The sequence below is a fragment of the Copadichromis virginalis genome, linkage group LG10 (genome assembly GCF_057382275.1).
Source record: "Copadichromis virginalis isolate Kocher_CV1m ecotype Utaka linkage group LG10, C_Virginalis_male_GT1.1, whole genome shotgun sequence".
Lineage (NCBI taxonomy): Eukaryota > Metazoa > Chordata > Actinopteri > Cichliformes > Cichlidae > Copadichromis > Copadichromis virginalis.
The window spans coordinates 8,917,315-8,942,014 of record NC_140627.1 but is presented as its reverse complement, the minus strand read 5'-3'; the positions used below and the strand labels follow the sequence as shown (position 1 = coordinate 8,942,014).

General features: G+C 38.6%; 1 protein-coding gene across 3 annotated transcripts; it reads right to left on the bottom strand.

Moving 5' to 3' along the window:
* Positions 1–23,795, bottom strand: LOC146699800 (flotillin-2a). 3 transcript variants are annotated; one of them, XM_085469666.1, is made up of 11 exons: positions 23,568–23,795; positions 19,032–19,113; positions 14,341–14,431; positions 7,677–7,800; positions 7,344–7,462; positions 7,098–7,211; positions 6,847–6,966; positions 6,548–6,762; positions 5,269–5,452; positions 4,520–4,669; positions 1–3,143 (listed from the first exon to the last, which is right to left on the bottom strand). In XM_085469666.1, the coding sequence occupies exons 1-11, from the start codon at positions 23,614–23,616 to the stop codon at positions 3,093–3,095; spliced, it is 1,299 nt and encodes a 432-aa protein (XP_085325792.1). In that variant the 5' UTR covers positions 23,617–23,795; the 3' UTR covers positions 1–3,092. The 3 variants fall into 3 exon arrangements, with proteins under 3 accessions (XP_085325792.1, XP_085325791.1, XP_085325793.1); XM_085469665.1 differs by lacking the exon at positions 14,341–14,431 and adding an exon at positions 13,741–13,831; XM_085469667.1 differs by lacking the exons at positions 19,032–19,113; positions 23,568–23,795 and adding an exon at positions 13,741–13,831 and having other exon boundaries at positions 14,341–14,387.
* Between the last annotated feature and the right edge of the window lie 905 nt (positions 23,796–24,700).

The following is a 24,700-nucleotide window of genomic DNA, read 5'->3' as shown; positions in this document are numbered from 1 at the left end:
GTAAGTGGTAAAACATTTATTTAGAGGGTGGAACACAACGCAGAATAACATGGACACATGCTTAAAATGCCATGCTGGATCCAAGACCATGAGAAATATATTCACAATATCATTTTATAGAAGTTACATTTATCTCTGACAGATGGACATGTTTCACATGAAGACAGGAGTTAAGGCATAATGTTTGGTCATTCTCCTCTCAAATGCTACTCAGAGGTTGCCACTACATTGATAAGACAAAGCAAATGTAGGTATCATATCCTACATTTGCTGGCCAAAATAATGAATGACCTTCAAGAGGTCCAGGTTACAAAGGAATAATGCTAGAATGCTTCATTTATCATCTAAATACATACATACATACATACTTGTGTGTGTTCCAATATACATTAGTAGGATAGATGTTAAAGTACAGGTATAATAGAGTTTGAACAATCTAAAACAAAAGTATAACAAATCATCCCGTCAGTATTTCCAAGTGTATGAATGGTATTCAACTATCTGCACATTTAAGTAGACCAACATTATTCAACAAAGGCACTGTGTACAGAATTCTGTCTAAATAAAAGGAGCAATGCAAACAAGAAGTTGTTAACCATTTTGTTCAGATACAATGTCTTCTGCAGACAGAAATGGTGCCGTTGGTGAATGTTACAATGATGACTTTCAACGGTAACTTGCATGTAACACCTCCGTTACCTGCTGACTGAAGCAGACATAAAATAAAAGACATTCTACTTTTAAGTGAGTACTTTTGGTGAAATTTGGGAAATTTTCATGATCAGCCACATTTGGCCGTATGACCAGCAGTAAGAGGCAGTGTCACGCCTGAGTGAAGAAGAAAACTGCCAGTGATCTGCTGTCCAGCTGAATTAAAATGAGGACTCTCACTCATCCACACTGCAGTGAAATCTGCACTCCGGCTTCAAACCGGGACAGTGAATTCATTATCAGCTGATCTTTGACAGGTCTGAATGACCTGTATCGGTAAACAGCGGCTTCTCACAGTAGGAACATTAAACATCAAAAGGTTCACCATAACTGTGTTTCAGGCACAAATACAACACTTTAACAACAGGTGGAACTGTAACATTAATGTGGGGAAAAAACAGAAACAAGATGAAATTTGCCACAGACCAAAAGAGCCACATGGACGGTGTTTATTTCACAGAGGAGAGAAACAGTACGATAAATGATCACTGGCAATTAAAAAAAACCCAAAACATTATGGTCACAGATTTGGAAAAGTGGTTAATGAATGTTCACAATATTGTTTATGAGAGGCACAAAATTAATTCAGAGGTGGGCAGGCCAGCTGTGCACAATAAGCTGGTTTGGGAAAGCAGAGAAGGATGGTACAAAAGTACAACATTTAGATTTAGGACATGTAGCAACAAAGGACTCACTGAGACTCAAATCATGCTAAGATTCTGCCATCTACAGGTTGAAACTTGCAAGTACATGTCAAAACTTCTGATACTGAACAATTACTTTGAACACTGACTTTTGTATAAAGGTGAATGAATTTATATAACCTTACAACAGGGTAACCAAATCTACAAGCAATGATTAAACCTGTGAAACTCTTAATTGTTTATCATCTCAAGGTCGCGCAGAACTTGCCAAGATCGGAACATGTTTAAAGAAATGTTTCATTTTCTATCACAGTAACAGACTACAGTAGAAATCTGACATGAAAACAAATCATGTTTTCTTTGACATGCAGCAGCAGAAACAGCTACAGATCCAGCTGCTCAGACCCCAACATGAACTTCACTTTGCTTTCATCAAACTGAGAACAAACCTGAGCACAAACACTGCGTACAGCGTTTACCATCAAATCACCTGCTTGTTTCCCAACTTGTGACTGACTGTAACATTCCTGCTTTGTCATTACAGACTGGGTGCACTGGGAACTTAACCCACAGAGGTCAGAGTGACGATGCTTTTCCTTCATCACTGTGGAGTTTCTCCTTAAATTACAAATAACACAATCACACAAGTGACATCTGGGAAATATGTTAGCAAGACTAAGTTTATCTGAGGCGGGGGAACAGGACAAAAGAAATTACACACACACACAAAAAAAGCCCAGACCCTGAATGTCCACCACATGCCATTTGAGGTAATACAGAACTGTTCAGTAGCCTTGGTGGGCATGCAGGGTCACTGTTGGGCTAATCATTTCCAAATATGGCTTTGTTTTATGCTGACATGTCCAAACGTGACAAAAGAGAAGCGGGAGCACTGCTGTCAGTATACGCATAGAACTAACAACATTCATCTATAACAGTGATACAGTCAGACAGAAATCCAACTAAAGCCAAACCGCTTTCGTCTGGTTTGGGCACTTGAGTGGTGAACAGGCACTGCACATAGGAGCAAGAAGACAGACAACATAACATCCTGCGAGGTAAGCCTTATCATACAAGTGACTGGTAACAGGTAACGTGTCATTGTATCTATATAATCACGGTGAGTACACTAATCTTTAAGAAGTCTGTTTAAAAGCAAAGAGGGAATTACACACTCTGTTCAGTCTACTGCAAACTACTTCAACAACTGAGCACTGAATGACTGTGTAATTAGGAGGCAGGAGCTGCACCTATTGCTCCATTTCCAATCATCAATGAATGTCAACACATCAGACAGGAACATATGCTTGAATTCCAGGCATATACTTAGAAAGCTCTGGAGAGGAGTACAGTATTCTGATTAGTTCTCTGTGTCTGAATTTCTCTCGCCTACTTTGCGTCTGGACTTTTTTAATCTATGAAGGATTTAGTAGGACTGCGAAGAACTGCAGCATATAATCCTGGCTAACTAGTGCAGAATATTAAGGGTGACCGTGTTTAAAACAAGAACTAAAAACAACAGAAAATACAAACAATCTGATCTTTCAGAGGTAAGGCCGCATTATTTTCTCCTTTAGAAAATTAAAAACCTCTTAAAAATATAAAAACCTCTGATTTGGTGTCAAGTGTTTCTGGTCAAAGGCAGTTGCATAAGGGGTCAAGGGCTAAACAAAGTTTTCATGCTTGAGGCAGATACACAGCAAATGATTGAGAATAACGAGTCCCAGGCCTGCTTCATCAGAAGGCTGCTTGGCTCTGTGGGGTGGTCATCTTCTGGAGCAGAGGTATCTGTGTGATCACAATGATTAGCACATTGGAACAGTGTTTAATAGACATCTGTCATGCTCACACAGCACAGCTGTACATTATATTCATCTGTCATAGCAACTGTTCCCTTAGACATGATGAGGTTTCAGAGGAAGTCACTGACATTTAACTCATCAGTACAGATTCACACATCAAATATGAACACTTAATTTGAGTATGTCTAAAAATATTTTTCTGTAATTACAAAAAAATGTAGTCACAAAGAATTAACTAGCTGAGACCACATCTTCAATTAAGTTTGACAGCATTTCTAGTAGATACTAGCAGATGGAGTGAGCATGAACTGAGGCTGCGGTTTGGGCAAGGCCTCAGTCGGGACTGGCGGCGGCAGATCCTCATGTACTAATGAGAATGAATTGGAAAAGGGAGGGAGGGGCGTGAAAACAAGTGCAAACAGCGTGCAGTGCAGAGGTTCATATATAGACAGAGAACTGGAAGGGGCATGTATGAGGTGTGGTCCTGCTCCAGGAATTCATTACAAATATATTCATTGTGTCTGTAACACGAATAAACAAAAGTAATTTTAAAAAGGATGTAAAGTGTTAATAACTACAGTACAGTGCATCTGTTGCTTCTTAAAGCTGCCTTGATTTCTCTTATTTCGAGAGCCACTGAACAAGCTAAAAATACAACTCTGGCTGTGTTAACAAAGTGTTGCTTATTTACACAACAAGAGTTTCAGTGTTTAGTAATAACTGTCAGAGTTTGTTCATATGTGGGTGGTGAAATTCTCCATTTGATTTCCCAGACGGTTCCTAAACAGCACAGCATTCCTGTGCTACATTTTTGGGAAGTCTCTTAAGAAGTGAATAATGAGCTGACAGCATGGAAATTGCAGCTTGCAGATGGGGAGAAAAAATATTTATGTCTAACCAAAAGTATTCAGAGACTTTCTTTATTTATAAGCAATCATTACCCAAATATACAACTAACCATAAAGATGACATATAGCAGTAAACAAAAAAGTGACTTTTTGCTGCACCAAAGCCCTTTCAATACAAACCCACATATGGTGATTAAGTCTCTCGGGATCTAACTGCAGGCTTATGGACCCAACAAGCCAATGTCATAATTCATAAATGTGTTTGCCTGAAAAGGCAATTAGTGATTGCAATGGAGACAGACAGCAACTCGAAGTATGACGGAAAAACTTATAACACTTAAAAACGCAGATTACTTAGTGGTTTAACTTTTCCTTATTGGCTACACCCATCATAAACATATGGCAAGTGTGTTTGTGTAATTACTTTCATTGACAGAAGGGGGAGAAAAAAAAAAAGCTCTGTACTATGTTTCATATTCAGCAGAGAGCTCTGAACAGTACAGTGCCTTCTTACCTTGGTGAGATCCACCCCAGTGAGGGCATTGACTGAGACCGGGAGTTCAGCTAATAGACGGTTCACTTCACCAGTTACACGGCTGCCTTCTCCACTCAGGATGACAATCTCATTGGTCTTGGACAGAGGTGCAGCCACTTTACCAGCAATCTGGAAAAAACAGTGTGAATACCAGTTTGAGACCTTCAATAACTGAGGACGGATTTTTTTATTTATTTTTTTCCAAGACAGTAATCATGTGATAAAAACAGAACAAACCCTTTGCAGCTCTGTTCAGTAAAAATGCTAAATGTTTAACAAAGTCTATGTTCAAAGTTATCAGAGAAAGACAGTATATGTGAGACAATTAATGCTTTTCTAGCATTTGTAAGACAGAAATGTTAGTTATAATTGTGTAATTGTTCTAAAACTAATCCTGAAGTTGAGCTGCTTGTTAATGGTTTATATCACAACGAAAAAAAACCCCAGAAACCATATGTCTACAATTTCTTCCTCATAACTGAATTGTGATGAAACAAAAATATTAGAGGCTGTCCTGCTATCCAAGCAGTCCACTCTGAAAAAGTCATAACCTTGATCACAGAGACCAGAGAACCTGCTAGTCCAATCTGCTAAACAGTCTGAAAAAGTTCATAAAATCACTTTGGTACTCAAAGCTCTTATGGTGTAGACACTGTAAAAAACAAACAAACAAAAAACACTAAACAAAAATCCACAAATGGCACTGTTTTTAAATCTGTATCACAAACCTTGGGTAGAGCCTCCAGGACTAAGGCGGTCTTGGCAGCATCGCCATACTGCTGGTAGGCTTCGGCTTTCAGCCTCATCTTCTCAGCTTCTGCCTTCCCCACAGCTTCAATGGAGGCAGCCTCTGCCTCACCAATACAGCGGATCTTCTCAGCCTCTGCCTGTGCTGTCAGCACCTTCTTTATCCTGACAGACATCAGTGTTAGAGGGACAGCAAAAGAATTCTTTATTGGTTTACATAACCAATATCTCATTACTAATAGACACACGACCTTTGACATGCAGACATAAACAGGCATTACACATTACACGTGGTATATGTGAGAATGAATAATAAATAGCAGTATAATTAATATTACTATGATGTTTCTTGGGTGCTGAGCTATAATGTGGCATTTTTTTTAGCATTAGAAAAACACAATAATTTCAGATATTGATAAAGATTGGGGCCCACTGTCCAACTAATCAGCTGCTCTGCTTTAGGGAAAGGAGCAACAGCAGATTTCAATAGGAATGGGAGAAGTGTGAAAAAAATGTTCAAAGATTCAAAATACAGCATGAAAAGTAGAAACAGCGGCTGCAGTGGACACTTCACTGTTTTTAACACTCAGGTTCAGTTCAATTCTTGTAGGTTATAACTTTGTCTTCTGCATGACCGGCTGATGGACCAATAACAGCACAAGCAAGAGTAGCCCATATTATGTTTTACATATATGGTAAATGGCCTGTATTTATATAGCGCTTTACTAGTCCCTAAGGACCCCAAAGCGCTTTACATATCCAGTCATCCACCCATTCACACACACTGGTGATGGCAAGCTACATTGTAGCCACAGCCACCCTGGGGCGCACTGACAGAGGCGAGGCTGCCGGACACTGGCGACACCGGGCCCTCTGACCACCACCAGTAGGCAACGGGTGAAGTGTCTTGCCCAAGGACACAACGACCGAGACTGTCCAAGCCGGGGCTCAAACCGGCAACCTTTCGATTACAAGGCGAACTCCCAACTCTTGAGCCACGATCGCCCACATATATGTATATGTATTACATATTTTGCACACTTCCTCCATCTACAAAGCATTATTTACATAGTGGCGAGTTATTCAATTATGCCTAAAGAGACTGAACATTATATGGTTAAAAAAATGTCTTTAAATATAGCAAACCGCTATGACAGTCTCAGTTAAGAAATAAATGAAATAGCCCTTTAACATTTTCCCCCTCTCACTGAAAGTGATTTCTTTTTGACTGATAAGAGGATTTGTCAGCAAAGTACTCACTTCTGGCCTTCAGCCAGCTGCTGCATCTTGTAGGCTTCTGCCTCGGCAGGTCTCTTCACAGTAGCGATGAGCTCCTTTTCAGTGCGTTCAATCTCCTTTTCCTCAATTTTGATCTGTTTTTTCCTCTGCACCACCTCAATTTCTATCTCCTCCAGACGGATCTTCTGTTGCTCTTTAGCTGCCTGCAGCTCATATGCCAGTTGCGCCTCAGCTTTCTACAGAAGCAGGAATTTTTTTTAAAAGGGTAAACTTTCACAATTGTTGCTGACACATTCAACCCAACAAACACAACTTCATACCTTTGTGTTCACTTCCTGATTGAAAGAAGCTTTCTGCATTTCCAGCTCTCTTTTGGAGTCAGCCATTTTGGTGTCTGCGACGAACTTGACATCCATCATTTCTTTCTTACATTCAGCTTCCTGTAAAAGAAAGAGTGCAACAACTAATGACAGAGAGATGGATCAGGTGCTGTATGGTGGTTTCTTAATGTAATAATAGCCATTAGCAATAGATGATAGAAGTTTTAACGTCGTCTTAAAGCTTTTCTTACCCTAATGCCAGCATCTCTCTCTGCCTCTGCTACTCCGATGTCTGCATCCCTCTGTACTGCAGCTGTCTGAGTTTTACCCAGCGAGCTCAGATAGTCCACTTTATCATATACATCCTTTAAGGAAGAAAGGTTAACACTAATGTACACAGTTCTAGGCAGTTAACCTAATGAAATTAAAAAGCAAACAAACAAATATTTGAAAAATAGAGTCAGAATAACATGAACTTGACGTTCTCTTTCTTATACCTTGATGGTGAAGCTGAGAATCTCGATACCCATGCGGCCAACATCAGGTGCTGCCACCTCTCGTACCAAGGAGGCAAATTTGTCTCTGTCTTGGTAAATCTGCTCAACAGTTAGCGTGCCTGGAAGATCGGTCAGTGTGTTTAGTGCCTCAAAAATCATGGTCCTGTAATACATTTGAATAAAACCAAACACACTGACAAATAGGGCCAATATGTCAAGAGGGGAAAAAAAAATCCTCCAATCACTGTCATAGTCATATGGCGCAGATACCAAAAAGAACAAAAAGCAGGAAAACACCACAGAGTCACCATATGGTTTGGAGAAGCTACCCACCAAGGATGGCACGCAGGTGACCCTCTAGGGTCTGCAGGATAACACTCTTGATCTCCATGACTGACTTTCCCAGGAACTGTTCGCAGGCATAACCGAGCAGTTCTTTTTCAGTCATCACCTTCACCTAACGCCAACATGGACAGAGAACATCATTCATTGTGCCTGTGTTTGTGAATACACAAAGACATGCACAACACACAGGTGTGGCACACATAAGGACAACACATACTAGCTTTTAATATTATACAAAGATTTTTTAAAATCCTTTTACTTAGAATGTATTTTTTTTTCTGTTCACCTTCATTGCATCAGTAATGCAAAGAGCTGAAATTACAAAGCCTAAAATTCACAATAATATCAATAATAATAATAACAGTTGTTATTATTGTTATTGTTATTATTGTTATCATTATTATTATTATGCCAGTGTGTGTTGGATGTATGCATGTCATTATGCTTTTTACACATGAAAAGAACTATGGACATAGTAATCAGCAAAATGTTTGAAGAACATCTTGTATGCTCACCTAAAAGAGGAAGCCAAAACTGTCAGCCATCAATGACATGGCCAAACAAATGTTCAACAATACTTTCTTAGTTTGCCTTTGGGTAAAGTCGATCCACACGACTCACATTTCATTTAAACAAATTTCTTGTAATTGATATACTTATTTATAGAGTAAATACAATGCCGTGAAATGTATTTAATTAATATTTAATTTATTTATTTTAACATTTTTCAGTTAAAACCAATTTCAATATTAGACAAAGATACCCTGTCTTACCCTGAGATACACTTTTCAGATAGGGCCAGGTTGTTTTGATAACTTTTTTCCTTTAATAAATGAAATCATTTAAAAATGCTGCTGGCTGCCAGTGTTACCCGTCAGCCTCCTACTACATTCACCTTTCTCATCATTTTGAAAATCACAAGTGACATCATTCTCGATTTATTACGTTCACAAGATTTTGAGAAAACTTGACCTCTGATTTTTAGTAGATGGACCTTTGGTATCAGGTTGAAAATCGTATGTTGTCTCATTCTCGAGTTATATTTGCCTAATATTAAAATTTGTTTGCCGATCTGAAACATGTCAGCACGATACAGATGCAAAAATCTAAGAAATTGGGAAGGGAGTAAATAATTTTTTTACAGCATCTCTCCATTTTCAATAAAAGTATTTTGGAAATGTTATTATGGCTTTTACAGAATACATGGCCGTCTAATGTCAGATGAAGTCAGTATTCTGCTTTTAGATTTTTTGCTCTTCTTAAATGCAAGGACTTAGATTTTCACATCAATGTTGCACAGGTTAATTCAAATATATAGAAATAAACAGGGGAGAAAAATATGATGGACACGTAACATTTAAAAAAAAAAAAAACAACAAGAAAGAAACAAAGAAAAATGAATGTCACTGACCTGAGGTTTAAAAGATAGAAACAGTCAGTGATAGAAAGAGAGATCATTTACAAACAGACAGTCATGTAATCAAAAAATGGGTTAAAAAGGTTTGGGATAAAATTGTTGTCCATCAGAGCTGTAAGAAAAGAAAAGAGTGAGCTGGGTCCTTAGGCGAGAGGTCTGCACACGGGTATGTTTTACAACATGCACTCATAACAGAAATAAGGGCAACACAAAGTCAGGAAAGACTGTCGTCACTTCCAGAAAACAGAAAAGGCCACAAGACAGCCAAGGAAAGCTCTAACAGACAGCAGGGGGCGCTGTGCAACGGCTGACATTGGAATAAAGACTTGAACAATTTTCATTTGTTGCCCTGAGCTCTTAATCTGCTACCTAGCCCCACTCCAACTTGTAACACCACCCTTCCTCCTGCCTCCTCTAAATGCACAGACTGTACAGAAAAGAATCTCAGTAGACAGTTTTGTTTTTTAAAATTTGTTAGGTCCTTCCAGTGCAAATTGACTATTAAGTTATCGAAGGATTCTAAAACAGTCCTACCTAAAGTAACAAGGCAAAATATGATTGAAGAATTCAATACAGAAATGAAACGCACATCCTAGATTGAAATTCTGCTCATTTCCTTTAAATGGATGTCTCCCACCAAGTCTAATTCATTTGTCTCTTTGAATTAGGAAAGACTTTGCTGTTACCATGGGACACAAATTTCACAGTGGCTTTGGCTTAGACTGGACCAATCTGACGGACACCATTATGAGTCTGCTGGAAGTAAACTGTGTGAAAGTGGGGGGGTTTTCAACTCCAGACAGTGGCCTCATTGTCAGCACACATGTAGAAAAACACAGAGAAGAGGAACATACAGTGGCAAAATGGTGGTCAAAACAGAGAACTGATAATGAGGCGTCATCATTCAAACAAAAGAACTAATGGCATGCGGGCAAAGAAAAAATTCAGGAAGTAATTAAGAGCAAGATATGGAAATGCACAAAACACTGTGATGATACGTACATTTTCTTAAACAGAAAATCCACAAAATAATTGCTTTCTATTACAAATTAGAACTCAGTCAACATTTGTGCTTAAAAAGTATCTACAAGGCAAAATAAGACATTCTGGAGTCTTGACTCTGTTTGTAGGCAAAGTCCAAGGCCAGGGAGCGCTGCCTGGCTACATGGGTTTTGATTTGTACTTCAGCATCTGTGGCATTAATGTGACTGACAGAATGAAAGCAGCTGTGCAGTATTGTGCTTACTTTACTTCATGCACTGCTTTAAGCGAGGTTATGAGGTTTGCTTTGTGTTACACGAAATAATTAGTTCACCAATGCAAATATTCTCTACTATTTTTGAATTACCATAAGCTGACACACCAGGGCGCAGTTAGAATTGGTTTGAATAAGCAGAGAATGATTAGAGTGAAGAGTCAACAATAAGTTTTTGCCATCATAAACTGGGGAAAGAAAAATCCTGTACATGCTGCTCTGCAAGTAAAACCTTCACTTGTGAATAAATGAGCAGCTGAAAGTAGCTTTAAGTAATACATTTAAGACAGCAAAAATAATGTGAAATGTTGATTTAAATGGTGCTACGTAAAAGGCATAGGGCATAAAGAAGCTATTAGTTAAAAAGTCAGCCTGTAGCCCCGCTACTCCTCAATTTCTTCTTCTAGTAACAAAGAGACAATTGCAGAGGATAAGACAGTTTGCTTCTATTTTCACTACAAACAGTGCCAATCAGCATCAGGCACGTGTAGAGGCAATGCTGAACTATCGGTCTTGTAGCCTTGGTATCGCTGAAGTCACTGTTATCCTGATGTGCAGTATGATTTTTAGGAGGGCACCTATGGTGTAAGCCAGGGGTCGGCAACCTGCGGCTCTTTAGTCCTTATACTGCGGCTCGGCGTGGTTTGGGAAAATAAATTTGAAGTATTTAGCTGAACTGTATTTTATTTATGTTAGTTCTTTTTTTTAAACTTGTACTCCTAAATTGGAAGATTACTGTGATATTGAAATATAAAAATAAAATTATATTTTATTATTTTTTATCGCTCTAAATAAGCGTCACACTCGCGGAAGCCGGTATACCTGCCGAAATGGCGTGCATTTATCGAGACTTTCAACCCCAGGTAGGCCAATTATGGATCTTCCGATCCACATTATGTCAGCAGCTGTTCTCCACCATGAACTATGTTAAAAACAAACACCGCTCACGCCTCATAGATGACAGCTTACAGTCCTGCGTAAAGATGAAAGTGACTTCGTACAGCCCCGATTTGCAGACGCTGTGCGCATATGGGATATGCGCAGAGGTTCAGGAGCAGAAGTCCCATTGTAAACATATCACAGCAGACCCGATGATGTTTGCATGAACACGCTTTTCAGCATCTCTTTATTGACCACTTTTCACACACGGTTGCTGTAGCATACAGCTGTAGCTTTTCAGCTCACAGCCCGACACACACCAACAACAGCATAGATGGCACAGACGTTAAGGCAGCGAGGCGTGATTGCGGGTGCCGCTCAGGTGCGTCCGCCTCCCTTTCAGCGGCGCTGCAGACCACGCCCCGCCACACATCTTAACCTGGTAAAATACATATTTAGGCAGAATTTTGCAAATATCTATTTTTCTTCTTTTTTTTAGCAGCATAGTGCTTTTTTTCCCCAATTATTTTTTAAAAGTCAGGTCAAGGCTCCAAAAGCCCAAAGGCGATATAAGGGTGGCGGCTCACAATATTTTTTGTTTGCTACATGGATCATTTTAGTTCAGCTGGGTGTCTTTCCTTTCGTTATATTTCTTTAAGAGTTCAAAATGTGTTAATTACATAAATAAAATGTAACTTTCTCTGTAGCACTTCATGGATTTCATAAGCAACACACCTTAGTTCTTCACACAAAGCATAAAGGTAAAAAACAATATATACAGTGTTATCTTAATTTGAAACGGTATGAACAAAATCTGATGTGGTATCTCTGTTGGTTCATCTGGATGGTGTAACAGGAAAGTGCTCAGGTTTTTTCTTTGTTATAGAGTGAGGCAAGTGTCTTATAATAAAAGTTGACTCTGTGGTTTTAACACAGGGGTCTAAGTATGAATAAATAAATAGAGATTATATAAATCTGGACAATTTACCCTTGAAGCATGTCTCCTTGGGCACCTTTGGAACACTGCAGCTGCTATTGGTAGCTCAGTACCTGGGGGTCCTGTTCTAACCATTTTACAAATATTATTTACATCATCAGAACAATTGAAAAAAAAAAATCAAACACAGAAATTTCAGGTGTGTCTGCATTTTCATGAGGACTTTAAGTAGTTTAAGACAGAAAACATCAACTTCTGTAAAACTGACATGACTGTCATCTCAGACCACTGAAAAGTGGAACTCGTCCTACGATCCACAGACTAAAGAGGACTTTTCTTTGAAAGAATCTATAATGTTCATGCCAGGCAGTAAGGCCTAAATCTGGGCTGGTAGTAAGAGCCTGCATTATGATCCACAATAATTTAGAGTCCTCTATCGCAGTGTTTCCCAACCACTGTGCTGCAGCACATAGGTGTGCCATGAGGGGATCAAGGGGTCATGGAAGATTATCTGGTTTCCCCTGATTGGTACTCTAAGCAACTGGCTTCTTCTTCCTCCAATTAAATGGGTTGCCGACTGCCAGTAAAACAGAAGACGAAGAAAAAAATGACGTAGTCATGCTGCGAGTGAGACAAAGCAGCACATAATAGCAATAGATGAATATTTGAAAAGAAAAGGTAGTCAATCTGGGTCCTGGAGACAATTCCGACCCAGTTGAAGGCCATAGCATGAGTAGTGGTCAGAAGAAAGAAAAAGGTTATGGTGGGGACAAACCGAGCCAATTCTGATATACCTGGTGTGCGGGGCGCACACTGAAGAGGCACGAATGAAAAAGCTAAGAGCACAATTCCCACAGAGCCTCTGAGAATAGCAGCTGCACTGGAAGAAGTCTGGAGGTGCGCAAGAAGATGACTATTTAAAAACTCCCCTGCAAATTCCAGTGACACCTAGTGCAATAATATGGATCCAACATATGATACACTGCTTCTCAGATGTTTTGGTATTGTGACTACCCAAGTTATTCTTTAGCGTCTGTGAATTTTAAACAAAAATGTGACAGACCCAGAACTGAATAATTAAAAAAAAAAAAAAAAAAAAGCAGAAATAAACAGCATACAAAATAACATAATATACTGAGATTGACCACAAAACACCAATTAGGCTTTTCATAGACCCATTTTTGTGTGCCATGCTAATTCACTGAAAGACTGAAAATAACACTGTATCATCAGCATAGAAAATTGGTGGGGGTGTACTGCTGCAGGGAGCAGTGGGGTGACAAATTACAAATCAGAAAATCAAGTTTGAAGACTCGGACACAGAATACCAGCTGAAGTTGTATAATATTGCCTATGGTTTTACAAAAATAAATAAGGAAGCATTTGACACAGTGCTATTGTCAATTCGACTCCAGCTTGGTCAGATTATGTTACACATACGCACTTGAGACCCCTGTATGAAATACCACCTCAGCTGTGATTAGAGGCTGATGCCAGAGAAAGGGAGGGAGGGAGGGGTTAGTGAAATCTGAACTGGGAGTCCCAAAAATGTGTGGTGATTTACCTGAGCCACCCCAGTGACAGTAATAGCTACACCCTCCGCTGTCTCTACATCATCACACTTGGGCTGCAGGGTCATAATCTCAAGCGTTATCCTGTGAAGAATGTGGAAAAATATAAAATAAAAATTGACATGATCTCAGGGAAAGCAAATGAGGGGAAGGGACTGAACACAAGAAAAGAAAAACAAGACAAAGTGAAACCATTCACCCAAGGACTCCAGATCACTAACAACGGAGCAAAATGAGATGCCATCCACAATCCAATCGATTTTGCATTAAGGAGTTGCATTTGATTTAAAAATTAGCCTTATTATATTAGTTGTGATTGGTCTCTGGACTTCTGATATCCTCTTTTTAATTTCTATAGCATTCATTTAGAGGCCCCGTTGCTGAAGGTGACTCAGAGCACAGCATTACAGCAAAGTTATTAACAGCTGACTGTCTCCTCTGACTGCAGAAGAAAGAAGAAAAGAGGATGAAAACACACAGACAATGTTAGCCGATTAGCTGAACCATCACCTTTTGTCTTCCTTCGGCCTCAAACACCAGCCACTGCTTTTTTTTTTCTTTTTTTTTCCCCCCAGCCTTCTGAAATGTATTACCTGAGCCACCCCTGTCACATCCAGGGGTACACCCTCCGAGGTTTCGATATTCTCACAGCGACAGAGGATGGTCATAACCTCCAGAGACATTCTACGTAGGCAGGCAGGCAGGCAGGCAGCGGGGATAGCAAAGGCAAAAACAGTAAGTTGGACAACAGCTGTTAGGAATAACAGTAGCGAAGGTCAAGAGGCAGAGAAAAGAGAGAAAGGGCAAAACACAAAACTTACCCTTCTGCTTTGCTGGTTTTAAGCCTGTTTTACATATGATGTGCTGCTGATGATACCGCTTTTAAAACCATAATTTTTGTCATAGTCGCTGTTATAAACAATTTAAATGAAGTGTGATAACACACAACATCACTAATGGAATCAAGCCAGTAGGGCTGGGCGATATGGCCTAAAATCAATATCACGATAAATTGAGCAGTTAACCTCGATAACGATAAATGGACGATAACCACCCCAAGTGCCAAAAAAAACAAACGTTTTTTTTTTTTTTCATTTAATGGGGCTGTGGCAGGCAGCATAGTTCCTCCAGTTATTTTGATAATATTATTCCCCCTAGACCTATTAATTGCAATTATATTATTACCACTTTAAAGGACTGTAAAATGTCACTGAAAATAAATGAAGACAATAGTAGTAAGTACTTTTAGTGGTTAAGATTTATTAACTGAACAAAATAAAAAGTGTAGGATACAATATGTAACCATGCTCTCTAAAAAATGTGTATCCCTTGTAAACAAAATAGTTTAATAATAAATATGTTTCACATTGGCTATTCACAAAGTAAACAATGATTGTGCAAATGTAATGCCATCATGGACAAAGGCCTATCTCTGCTAAGGCCTTGAGGTACTATAACTTGTAAACAAATAATGTCACAAACACAAATGTCAATTGAACACAGAAAAAACTATAATAAATACTAAGCACTGCCATGTGACTAGTGAAAACTATAAACTCTTAAACAAAAACTTGTGCTGCAGGTGGTGGAAGAGGTTGGTTGTGTTACCTTGACTTGACGCAACAGTCTTTTTGCAGAGTTTACATTTAACAATTTTTTGATCAATATCATCCTTGTTGAATCCAAAATGTTGCCAAACAATTGATGATGCATTTTTTTTTGTTAACAAGCGTCTCCTCTTCCTCCTCCACCAGCTCTACCTCCGTCGCTGCTGCTTCAACATTTAAATCGTCCTCCATTTGTTCACCCGTGTCTCGTCTTGTTATGCTGGGCTTACACTGTGCGATTTTTGGCCCATTTTGAGCCGATTTTTGAGTCGTGCGACCGTTTTGGCGATCGGCCCGATTTTGGCCTTCATCGTGCGTCATGCATCGTATAGTATACGTGGGGTAACGAGAAGTGATTGACACCTCACGACGAGCTCCCGATCATCAATCGCTTGGTCGTGAGGATTTCAAACCTGTTTGAAATCCTCGCGACCGTCGTGAGGGTGTCACCGCAGTTTGTCACACTGCGCACGCGCAAACACAAATGTCAGCGAAAAAGACGGCGCAGCACGGCAGTGCAGCGTGTGATCTGGACACAAGCGATGGAGGCACAACTTGTAGAACTTTGGAAAGCTCATCCGAGCCTTTTCGATGTGGCCTCACAAAATTATCACGACCACAACAACCGTGAAAATAGTTGGATCTACATTGCTGCTCAATCACAGCTGCCTGATCAATGTTTTTCATTAGCAATTTAGCAAAGTTGATGGTGGTGGTGTGCGTGTCTGTGTGAGTGAAAGACAGAGAGAGCGAGCGACAGAATTTCTGTTATAACCTTCATTTTATGGACGCACAGTGTGAGCACTCAGGTCGCATCAGAGCATCAGTATAGTGTGAGACCCTGCATTGTGACCTATGAACTTCTAACCCCTGCGAGTCAATCGTACAGTTTGAGCAGGAGCTGAATCGCGCGACTGAAAAAAAAAATCGCACAGTGTCTGCCCAGCATAAAAAGGTAGTAGAGTCATGTGACTCCACCCCGTCAAGTCTGTAACGTAGCACAGCGTCTTAAAGGGACATGAACATCGCCAACCTGCACATGCCTTTTCCTTTTTTTTAAAATACCGAATTTACCGACATGGGCAAAATGACGTCGATGAGAGTCATAAATTTCGGTAACGATACATTTTTGATATATCGCCCAGCCCTACAAGCCAGTGTTAACAGGATCCTTGATCCTTTACGTTTGCATCACAAATACACAGGAATGTCCATTACAAACGATCCTATCCCGTGCTTCAACACTGAACTGTTTACATATGACTATGTTTCAGAGCAGATAAAAGAGGCTTACCACCCTTGTATTATGATAAACACACTACATTCATACCAAGTTGTTTGGGTCAGTTTCAGTCAAAGACATGGGAGGATGACTGCAGCAACACTGGGAACCAGAGACTCTGCTGAACAGCTCCACCTCCCTTTCTTTCCAAGAGAACTGGATCAATGAGTGAGGAGCCTCAACTCAACATTAACAAGATTACTGCATCACAAGCAGGAAGTCCTCCACCACCACCAGCACCATAATAATGCTGTCCAGCTACTGGCTTATGCACACAGGGCTGTTAGCAGACATGATGACTACTACTCTGAGTGGCACAAGATCCTTCCTGCTGCTCTTAATAATATTAATACTAAAAATATAAGAAGGGATTCCTGAGACTACTTAACTCTAAATGGAGATAAATCCAGACATGTTTCAACTTTTGCATCTTGTTTTTAAGGTCAAACCATTATGTTTCCTAGCAACTAGAGCCAATGAGCAGCACTTATAGCGAAATGGGTGTGAAGGAGGCACACAAGGACTGAGAAAGGGCAAGATCAATATGACACAAAGCAAAGCAAGTTAGCAAAGTTGAAATAAAGAGGCAGGCAAACAAAAGATAGTTAATATCAGGACTTCCACAGACAAGATGTATCAATGCTGCTTTTTTACAGGATTATGCTATACAGCATATGACATCTGAACAAAAACAAAAGGAGCAGTTTTTATTTCTTGATATGGAATATATATGAACAAGAGCCAACTAAAGAGCTTGTTTTCGGTTTCTGGCAGAGAAACAAAGAGGCACAAATTTAATTTGGTGTAGCTCATTATGAAACCATTAGTGAGTAGCTTCTCGCAGGTTTATATTTCCTTTGATGGCTTTTATTTCAGAACAGGAGTTTAGCTCATTTTCAGTTTACAGTAGTTTTACAAATATTGTTAGTACTTCTCCCTCAGATCATCATTATGAAACATCTGTTTGTCTTTCCACTAATGCTTCTTCATTGGGGCTGGAAAAAAGCAGACTATACTCAGCTGCAATTCTCACTAATCTGTTAAACACTAGTTTCTAATATTAGAGCGTTTCTATTAGCCACAAATAGCTTATTTATTCATCATTAAACTCTGAATAATGTCTTCTGTTTTGTGTGTGTGTATATGTATGGGAATATGTTTAGGTGTGCACACACACACACACACACACACACGTTATAAAATAAAGTTACAAAATGACTTGCACAAAATTAAACTGAGTTTTTTATTAACTTTTAGTTTCATATAATTTGATGTCAATATATATTATTCATCTTTGATAATTAATGCATTACATTATTTATTTCCTATAGAGGCAATTCATTACATTACTACATTACATCATATTACATTACTTTTGAATTACTGCACAAGAGATCATCTGAGATTGTCACATGATTACCCGTTAACAATCATTCTTTCAAACTGATCCAAATCCTTACTGTAATGAGGACATACACAATCTCTTTTAGTGCTTCTGTTTTAATACAAAGTCGACAACACAGTTGTTTAGAGCAAGACCAAAGAAAACTTAAAAATCTATATGATCTTTACTTGTTAACTTTACTTAACTCACTATTGGCCTACTGTCACTGCAATACTGCTGCATCACTAACAATTACTGAGGAATTTATGGCTAAAAGGTAAAAATATAGCAATCTTAATAAAATATCTACATTCTCAGTATGTTTTAGGGCTAAAAATCACAGCCTGCACGTAACTATTAGGAAACTAGACTGAACTGATAAAGTATTGCACATTTGCACTCTTCTCCTCTTAATGATAACCATAACTGAACAACAAAAGTAATGACTTAAGTCAACTACTTATTGTGCACAAATATAACAGACAGACAGACAGACCGATAGATATCTGTCTATCTATTTGAAAATCCAAACACAAGCCCTTGTTACTCAAAATGCAAAGCTGAGATCTTACAGGGGCATGTGCCCTAATAAAAGGGGTCTAGCCAAACATAATCCAATTAGATAAACAGGAGACGTATACTACATCACCATGTCTTTGTTGAAATTATCTGATTAACTCACAGTGTAAGGTGGGAAAACAAATTAACTCTTGAATTTATTAACTTAAAAGATCTCTGAACAGCAAAACCCTGTAAAAAAAAATCCTATACAACTATTACCATTCATGAATATTTATAAATGATCTCATAACTTGCTTGATTATGGCTCTTCATATGGTTCATAGATCTTTTGTGTTTGTTCTCTTAAAAAACCTTGAGTCATGACCATAAGGACATAAAGGTATTATAGAACCTTTTGTGGGGACCTGCAGATACCCTCATCTTAAAAGTTTCCTGATTGAGTTTGTGAGCACATTTGTTCAGGTTAAAGCTAGAACAGACAGATCTTACCTCTGGATGTCAGAGACGAGCCACCAGCCCCATGCCCAGCCTCCCACGACATAAGTCTTCTGATCTGAGCCACAGCAGCCACCTTTGGAGCAACACATATAAAACACATCACATGGCTGCAATCAATGTAGCAAAAGGTCACATGCTGTTGTATGTGACTTTTTCAATATGACATCCAGTCTGGGTTCTTTTAAACTTTGTGCACAAACCACCCGAATTCATACTAATGCACACTTCTAACTCTAGAAGCAAATTTAATGCAAACCGAAATTAGTATCACTGTTTTGAAAAGGATCAATTAGTGACCCACTTTTCTGTTCTGCACTCAGTTTCTAAACAGGATCATGTGTAGCTTTAAGACAGAAAACCAAAAACCCTTCTCTCAATCTTCCAACCACATCACCCACAGCAGCTACGTGAGAAAGGTTCTCCAAAACAAAGCAGGTAAAGGGTGAAACACTCAAGCTCTCATTTAAATACATCAGCCTCATGGAACCATTCTTTCTGATTTTGTGGGTTTGTTATTATTACAACTGTGGATTCCAAGGACAATTAAAACGTATTATCCAGTTTTAATTGTGCAATAATAATCATCATTATTGTGATGCATTCTGTTTTGCAATAATTCTCGTTTTGCCTTTCAGCACAACCTCTCTCATTTTGCCTCACCAGAGTCCAAGTCCAAATTCTGCCAGGCTGCTGTTTAGTTCACTTGAATGTTAGTTTATGTTTTATTAAGAGCAAGAAAATACATTTACATAAAAATACATTTTTTGTTTTGAAGATATAAATGTATCCAGCAACCATGTTGAAAATGTAAGATCTCAATATTGATCCAAACAACAGAGACTAAAATATGAAGGGACATGCTGCACATGTGGTGCAGCATGTGATTTCTCTGATAGCGGTTGTTCATTTAATTAAATGTAACCTGTTGAGCCACCTCATCAGTAAGTTTGCAGAACCAATAAAACTATTTTCAATATTTTATAAGCCATTACCCTCCTAACCTCTAAAAATGACACTGACAAGAGTTTCCAAATGAGACTGAGTTAGGTTAGGCAGCCCCTTTCACTAGCCTCAGCGTCATGGTGTAATCATGAGTGATTAGTGTGACATTCTCAGCTGTCACATGATAACAGAAAGGGGAGGATGGCCAGGAGTAGACTATCCTTATTAACACATACTTCCCTAACTCAAATACTTTTAGTAAACCGTTCAACATCTGAAATTATAGGTCTGTAGCAGACCTCTTCCTTTATGACGCAGCAGGCCTTTAAGCTTCCAACAACAGGGCACTTTGCTGCCTGACTGACTAACATCTGACAGGAAACAGCAGCACTTGTGTACATAAACCAGAAAAAGTACACACTATCCTTGGTAAAACTGTGACTACTGTGATACCATAACTAAGTTTGTCTGCAATACAGGACATCACATTACCTGAATATTACTGTTTCTTACCTCAAAACCTTAAAATTAAATTTAAATTAAATTTGAACAAGAGGTCAAAATTTTTAGAGTTTAAAACTAAAGTAAAATTAGAACTAGATGTGAAAAACATTTTAGTTGACTTAAAAAGTAAAAACTAGACTTTTTAAAAAAATAAAAAAATAAAATAAAACTAACTAAAACAATTTTGTAAATGTTTAAATCTAACTAAAATGAAAAAATAGGGAGAAATAGTCTTAGTTTTAGTAATTTTTAGTTAAGTAAAATGTTATTACATGTTTTATTACTATTATCTTTTATTATTGATTTTATTACACGAGTCATTGGCTGTGTTTATTGATATTTTGGATGTGTAAAAGACTGCAAGTCAACGACTTTCAAAAAATAGTGTAATACCTGTACTGATTTTCCTCTTGCCTCTGACATATGCCCTTTATACAATAATAACTAAACAGACGAAAACTAACACTGAAACTAATTAAACTAAAATAAAACTAAACATTTTCACACAATAAAAACTGAACTGAAACAAAAAAAAAATCCACTCTGGTAACAAACTGAAACTAAACTGATTTAAAAAGTCAAAAATGGAATAAAAGTAAAAACTAAATTGGAAAAAAACAAAACTATAGTAACTCTGGTCTGGTCACATGATTATCAACATACTGATTTTATGGAGGAATGCTGAAGCGACAACTATCCTGCTAATGCATTCATTCTACAGGTCAATAAATCACGTCAATAAATGACACTTTAGGAAAACTACAAATAATCCTTTACCAGCTTCAGTTTTCTTGACAAAAAGCCATGCATATCCTAAATCACACTATGGAGAGATGGTGGCATTAATATACAATTGAGGCCATGAAAAGTACGTTGTGTTTTGGCCCCTAAACATGTAAACAGCAAAGCTATTTCTTTTCGACATCCGAGACTAATCGGGTCATAGGATCAGAATGTGCAACTCACACCCACTCAACTTTGCTCTTAAACAACATTCCTCGAAGTGATGAATTACATGCTGATTTTTGCACAATGGAAAATCCCAAAGTTGTTATTTGTTCATCACAAGAGAATCAGACAGGAAACGGCACTTAACGATTCAGTTACAGAGGCGTGCTGGACATCTTTCCTGCAACACGTTCCCAAACCGTAGTTTGAACCTACAGTAGGATTCTCAAACAATCAATAGCGAATGCATGAAATTATTATTATCTGGTTCTAATATTTGTTTTGTTTTCTACATGGCCAGTAGCTTTTAAAATTTTAAGGACTATATTCTGTGTACCCTGTGTTATGGGCAGTGTTGGTCAAGTTACTTGAAAAAAGTAATCAGTAACTAATTACTGATTACTCCCCCAAAAAGTAATCCCGTTACTTTACTGATTACTTATTTTCAAAAGTAATTAATTACTTAGTTACTTAGTTACTTAGTTACTTTTTAAAAACACGATTTACAACCTGAAGAGGTGATAAAGTGATAGATCTTTCAGCCCAATTCTACTTTTTCTACATAATCCATCATACAAAATGTAATCAAATGGAAAAGTCTCTTTTTTTAACTTGTTTTATCAGTTTTAATCTTTTAACTTCATGCATCAAGCAAAACATTTAATTATATGCAACATTCTCTGACTTGAATAAATTAGTTTAACATTTAAACCTATTTTCTACACATTCCAGCACATAAAATAAAATATTTTTTGTGTTTTCACTCACTCTTTCAAACAGATGCAAGTAAAACACAGCAGAAAATAAATAAAGTCAAAGACTCAGCGGTCCTTTTGCTCTATTTTCACCTGTAAAGCAGGAGCAGGGTAGGCGGAGGGTTACCCTGGTGTAGGTGTGCTGCGGTCAGTTGAAGAATCCGCGCGAGTGTCTCTGTGAGTTTCCCATCACGTCGTAGCTACTCGGTGCTTGCTCGGAAGTTTAGGGGTTTTTTTCGCTGTAAAAAGAAGTTTTCTTCCCACGCACGATGGACGCTAATGTTTTTGTCACTTTTTATGGAATCAAACTCAAAGTAAGGTCAGTACTTCCACACTTTAAACGCTGCACGCTCATACTCTCTCCCGCACTCGATATATTATCCATTGTTGATCTGCACACAGCTGCTGTCACCAACGTCGCACTTGCTTACGTCACTGTCATGAGACATTCTCGCAAAAAAATCACGGTTTTAGTAACGCAGTAACGCAGCGTTCCTACGGGAAAGTAACGGTAATCTAATTACTGATTTTGCAATAGTAATCCCTTACTTTACTCGTTACTTGAAAAAAGTAATCAGATTACAGTAACGCGTTACAAGTAACGCGTTACTGCCCATCTCTGGTTATGGGTATTAGAAACATCAGTGGTGACAGACGCAGTCTGCAAATCCGGGAGCGTGCACAAGCCCTTCTCTCATAATTCAATTAATCCTGCTGTAGTCCTGTAGGCCAAGAGTACCAGTGAGCCACCAGTGCAAATAAACATCAAGTCCAGCTTCGTGTGGTCCTGTTCCTACCCTGTTACATTACGCTTGTTTGACTCTTACTAAAATGATCATATAAAGCCAGACTCGTGAGCACACATGTAGAAACCGAAATATAAACAGCGGAAACCAAAACCATCTAAAGGCTGCTTGACAAACTAGTATTCGTACTTGAACAAGCGTCACTGCAATCGGATGAAATACTGCAATAATAGAGTATTAACAGAGGAAATCGGCGGACCTAGAATATAAATTATCTGGGGAAAAATACAGAAAGATACACACGCTGGCTCGTCCACTTATTACCAAATTTCGACCTAACTGTCCAGATACATGTACTCCCGTCAACATGTGGGAAAAGAAAACATGGAGATGCGTCTGATTTCCTAAAGAGGCAAGGATCGCGGGGCTGTCGCCCGCTTTAGTGCTTCACATGGTGATTTTACCGTGATATAACAGGTCACGTTATTTCCCATTTTATAATGCACACAATAAAAGCCATTAGTTGCTTTTCGTATAATGGCTATATTAAACATTTTTTCGTTTCTTCTACTTCAGCGACCCTGAAGCGCCAAGCAGCTAAACACACATCGACCACGAAGCGTTTACGTTACCTGAAACCACAAGGGCCTCGTTTGGTCCAACGGTATGACAGTTTCCCATTTCAGCAGCAGAAAAAACGTGTATCCACACCTTTTCGACGCATACAAAACTCACTTTTTTTAAAAAAAAAAAAAACACCTTTTGCTCCTTTTCCCCACTATCTATAAAATATTTCTCTCACGCCCCTACCGACGATTCCTTTTTTCTTTTTTCAAAATGGAGATTTTTACTTTGTAGTTGCGTCACTCTATACTTAATGAGACACACTACTTCCGCTGATAAATTTTTCAAAATAAAGTCACGTTGGCAAAGCTGTGTGGTGAATACCGGTTTAAATTAGCCGTTTGGTTTTATTTTGAATATTACTTTGCTCTACTTATGTGCTTGTTTTGCGGCCACTTGACTCACGTGACCACAGCTCTCCCTGCCTTCTTTCGGGCCCCTCCTCTCCGGATCATAAGTTTAAATGTCTTCTCACGCAAATAACCAAAACAACACTCGCTGTAATTTGCAAGAAACACTCATACTGAGTGACCATGTCACATGATATCACATCCAGGCACGTGAGCAGAAGCCAACCAAGAAATTATGTTGGTCATTTCTCCTTCTAAAATATGTGCACTTTCTATATATCCCTGCAACCTTGCAGTATTGTGCAAAAAGCTCTTGGAAAATGAGAGATAAGAGCAGTGAGTCATTGAAACATCTGCAAATGTATACTGTAGTATATAAGGTTAAATGATTTTTACCTTATATTACATCTCTGTTGAATGTTGGGAGCTTTTTAGTCCATTCTGCCAAGATGATCCCATACTGCTTGAGTTATGTTGAGGTCTGGGCTCTGGGAAGGCTCAGGCCATGACTGATAGAGCTCCACTGTGTTTTTTTGTTGTGCACGTATCCTTTTACTCTTTTACTGCAATAGCAGTGTGTTTGGCATCATTATGAAAAGTGAAGCCAGTGTCATGCAGATGCTTTTCGGCTGGTATTGCACAGTGCATTAGAATCTAAAAGTACTTTTCTTTATTCATAATTCCATCAGTTTTGACAGGATCCTCAGTATCACTGGCTGAAATGCTGCCTCAAACCATGAAAGAGCCTCCACTGTGTATTACAGTTAGGCATTGACAGTCATACCTCTGAG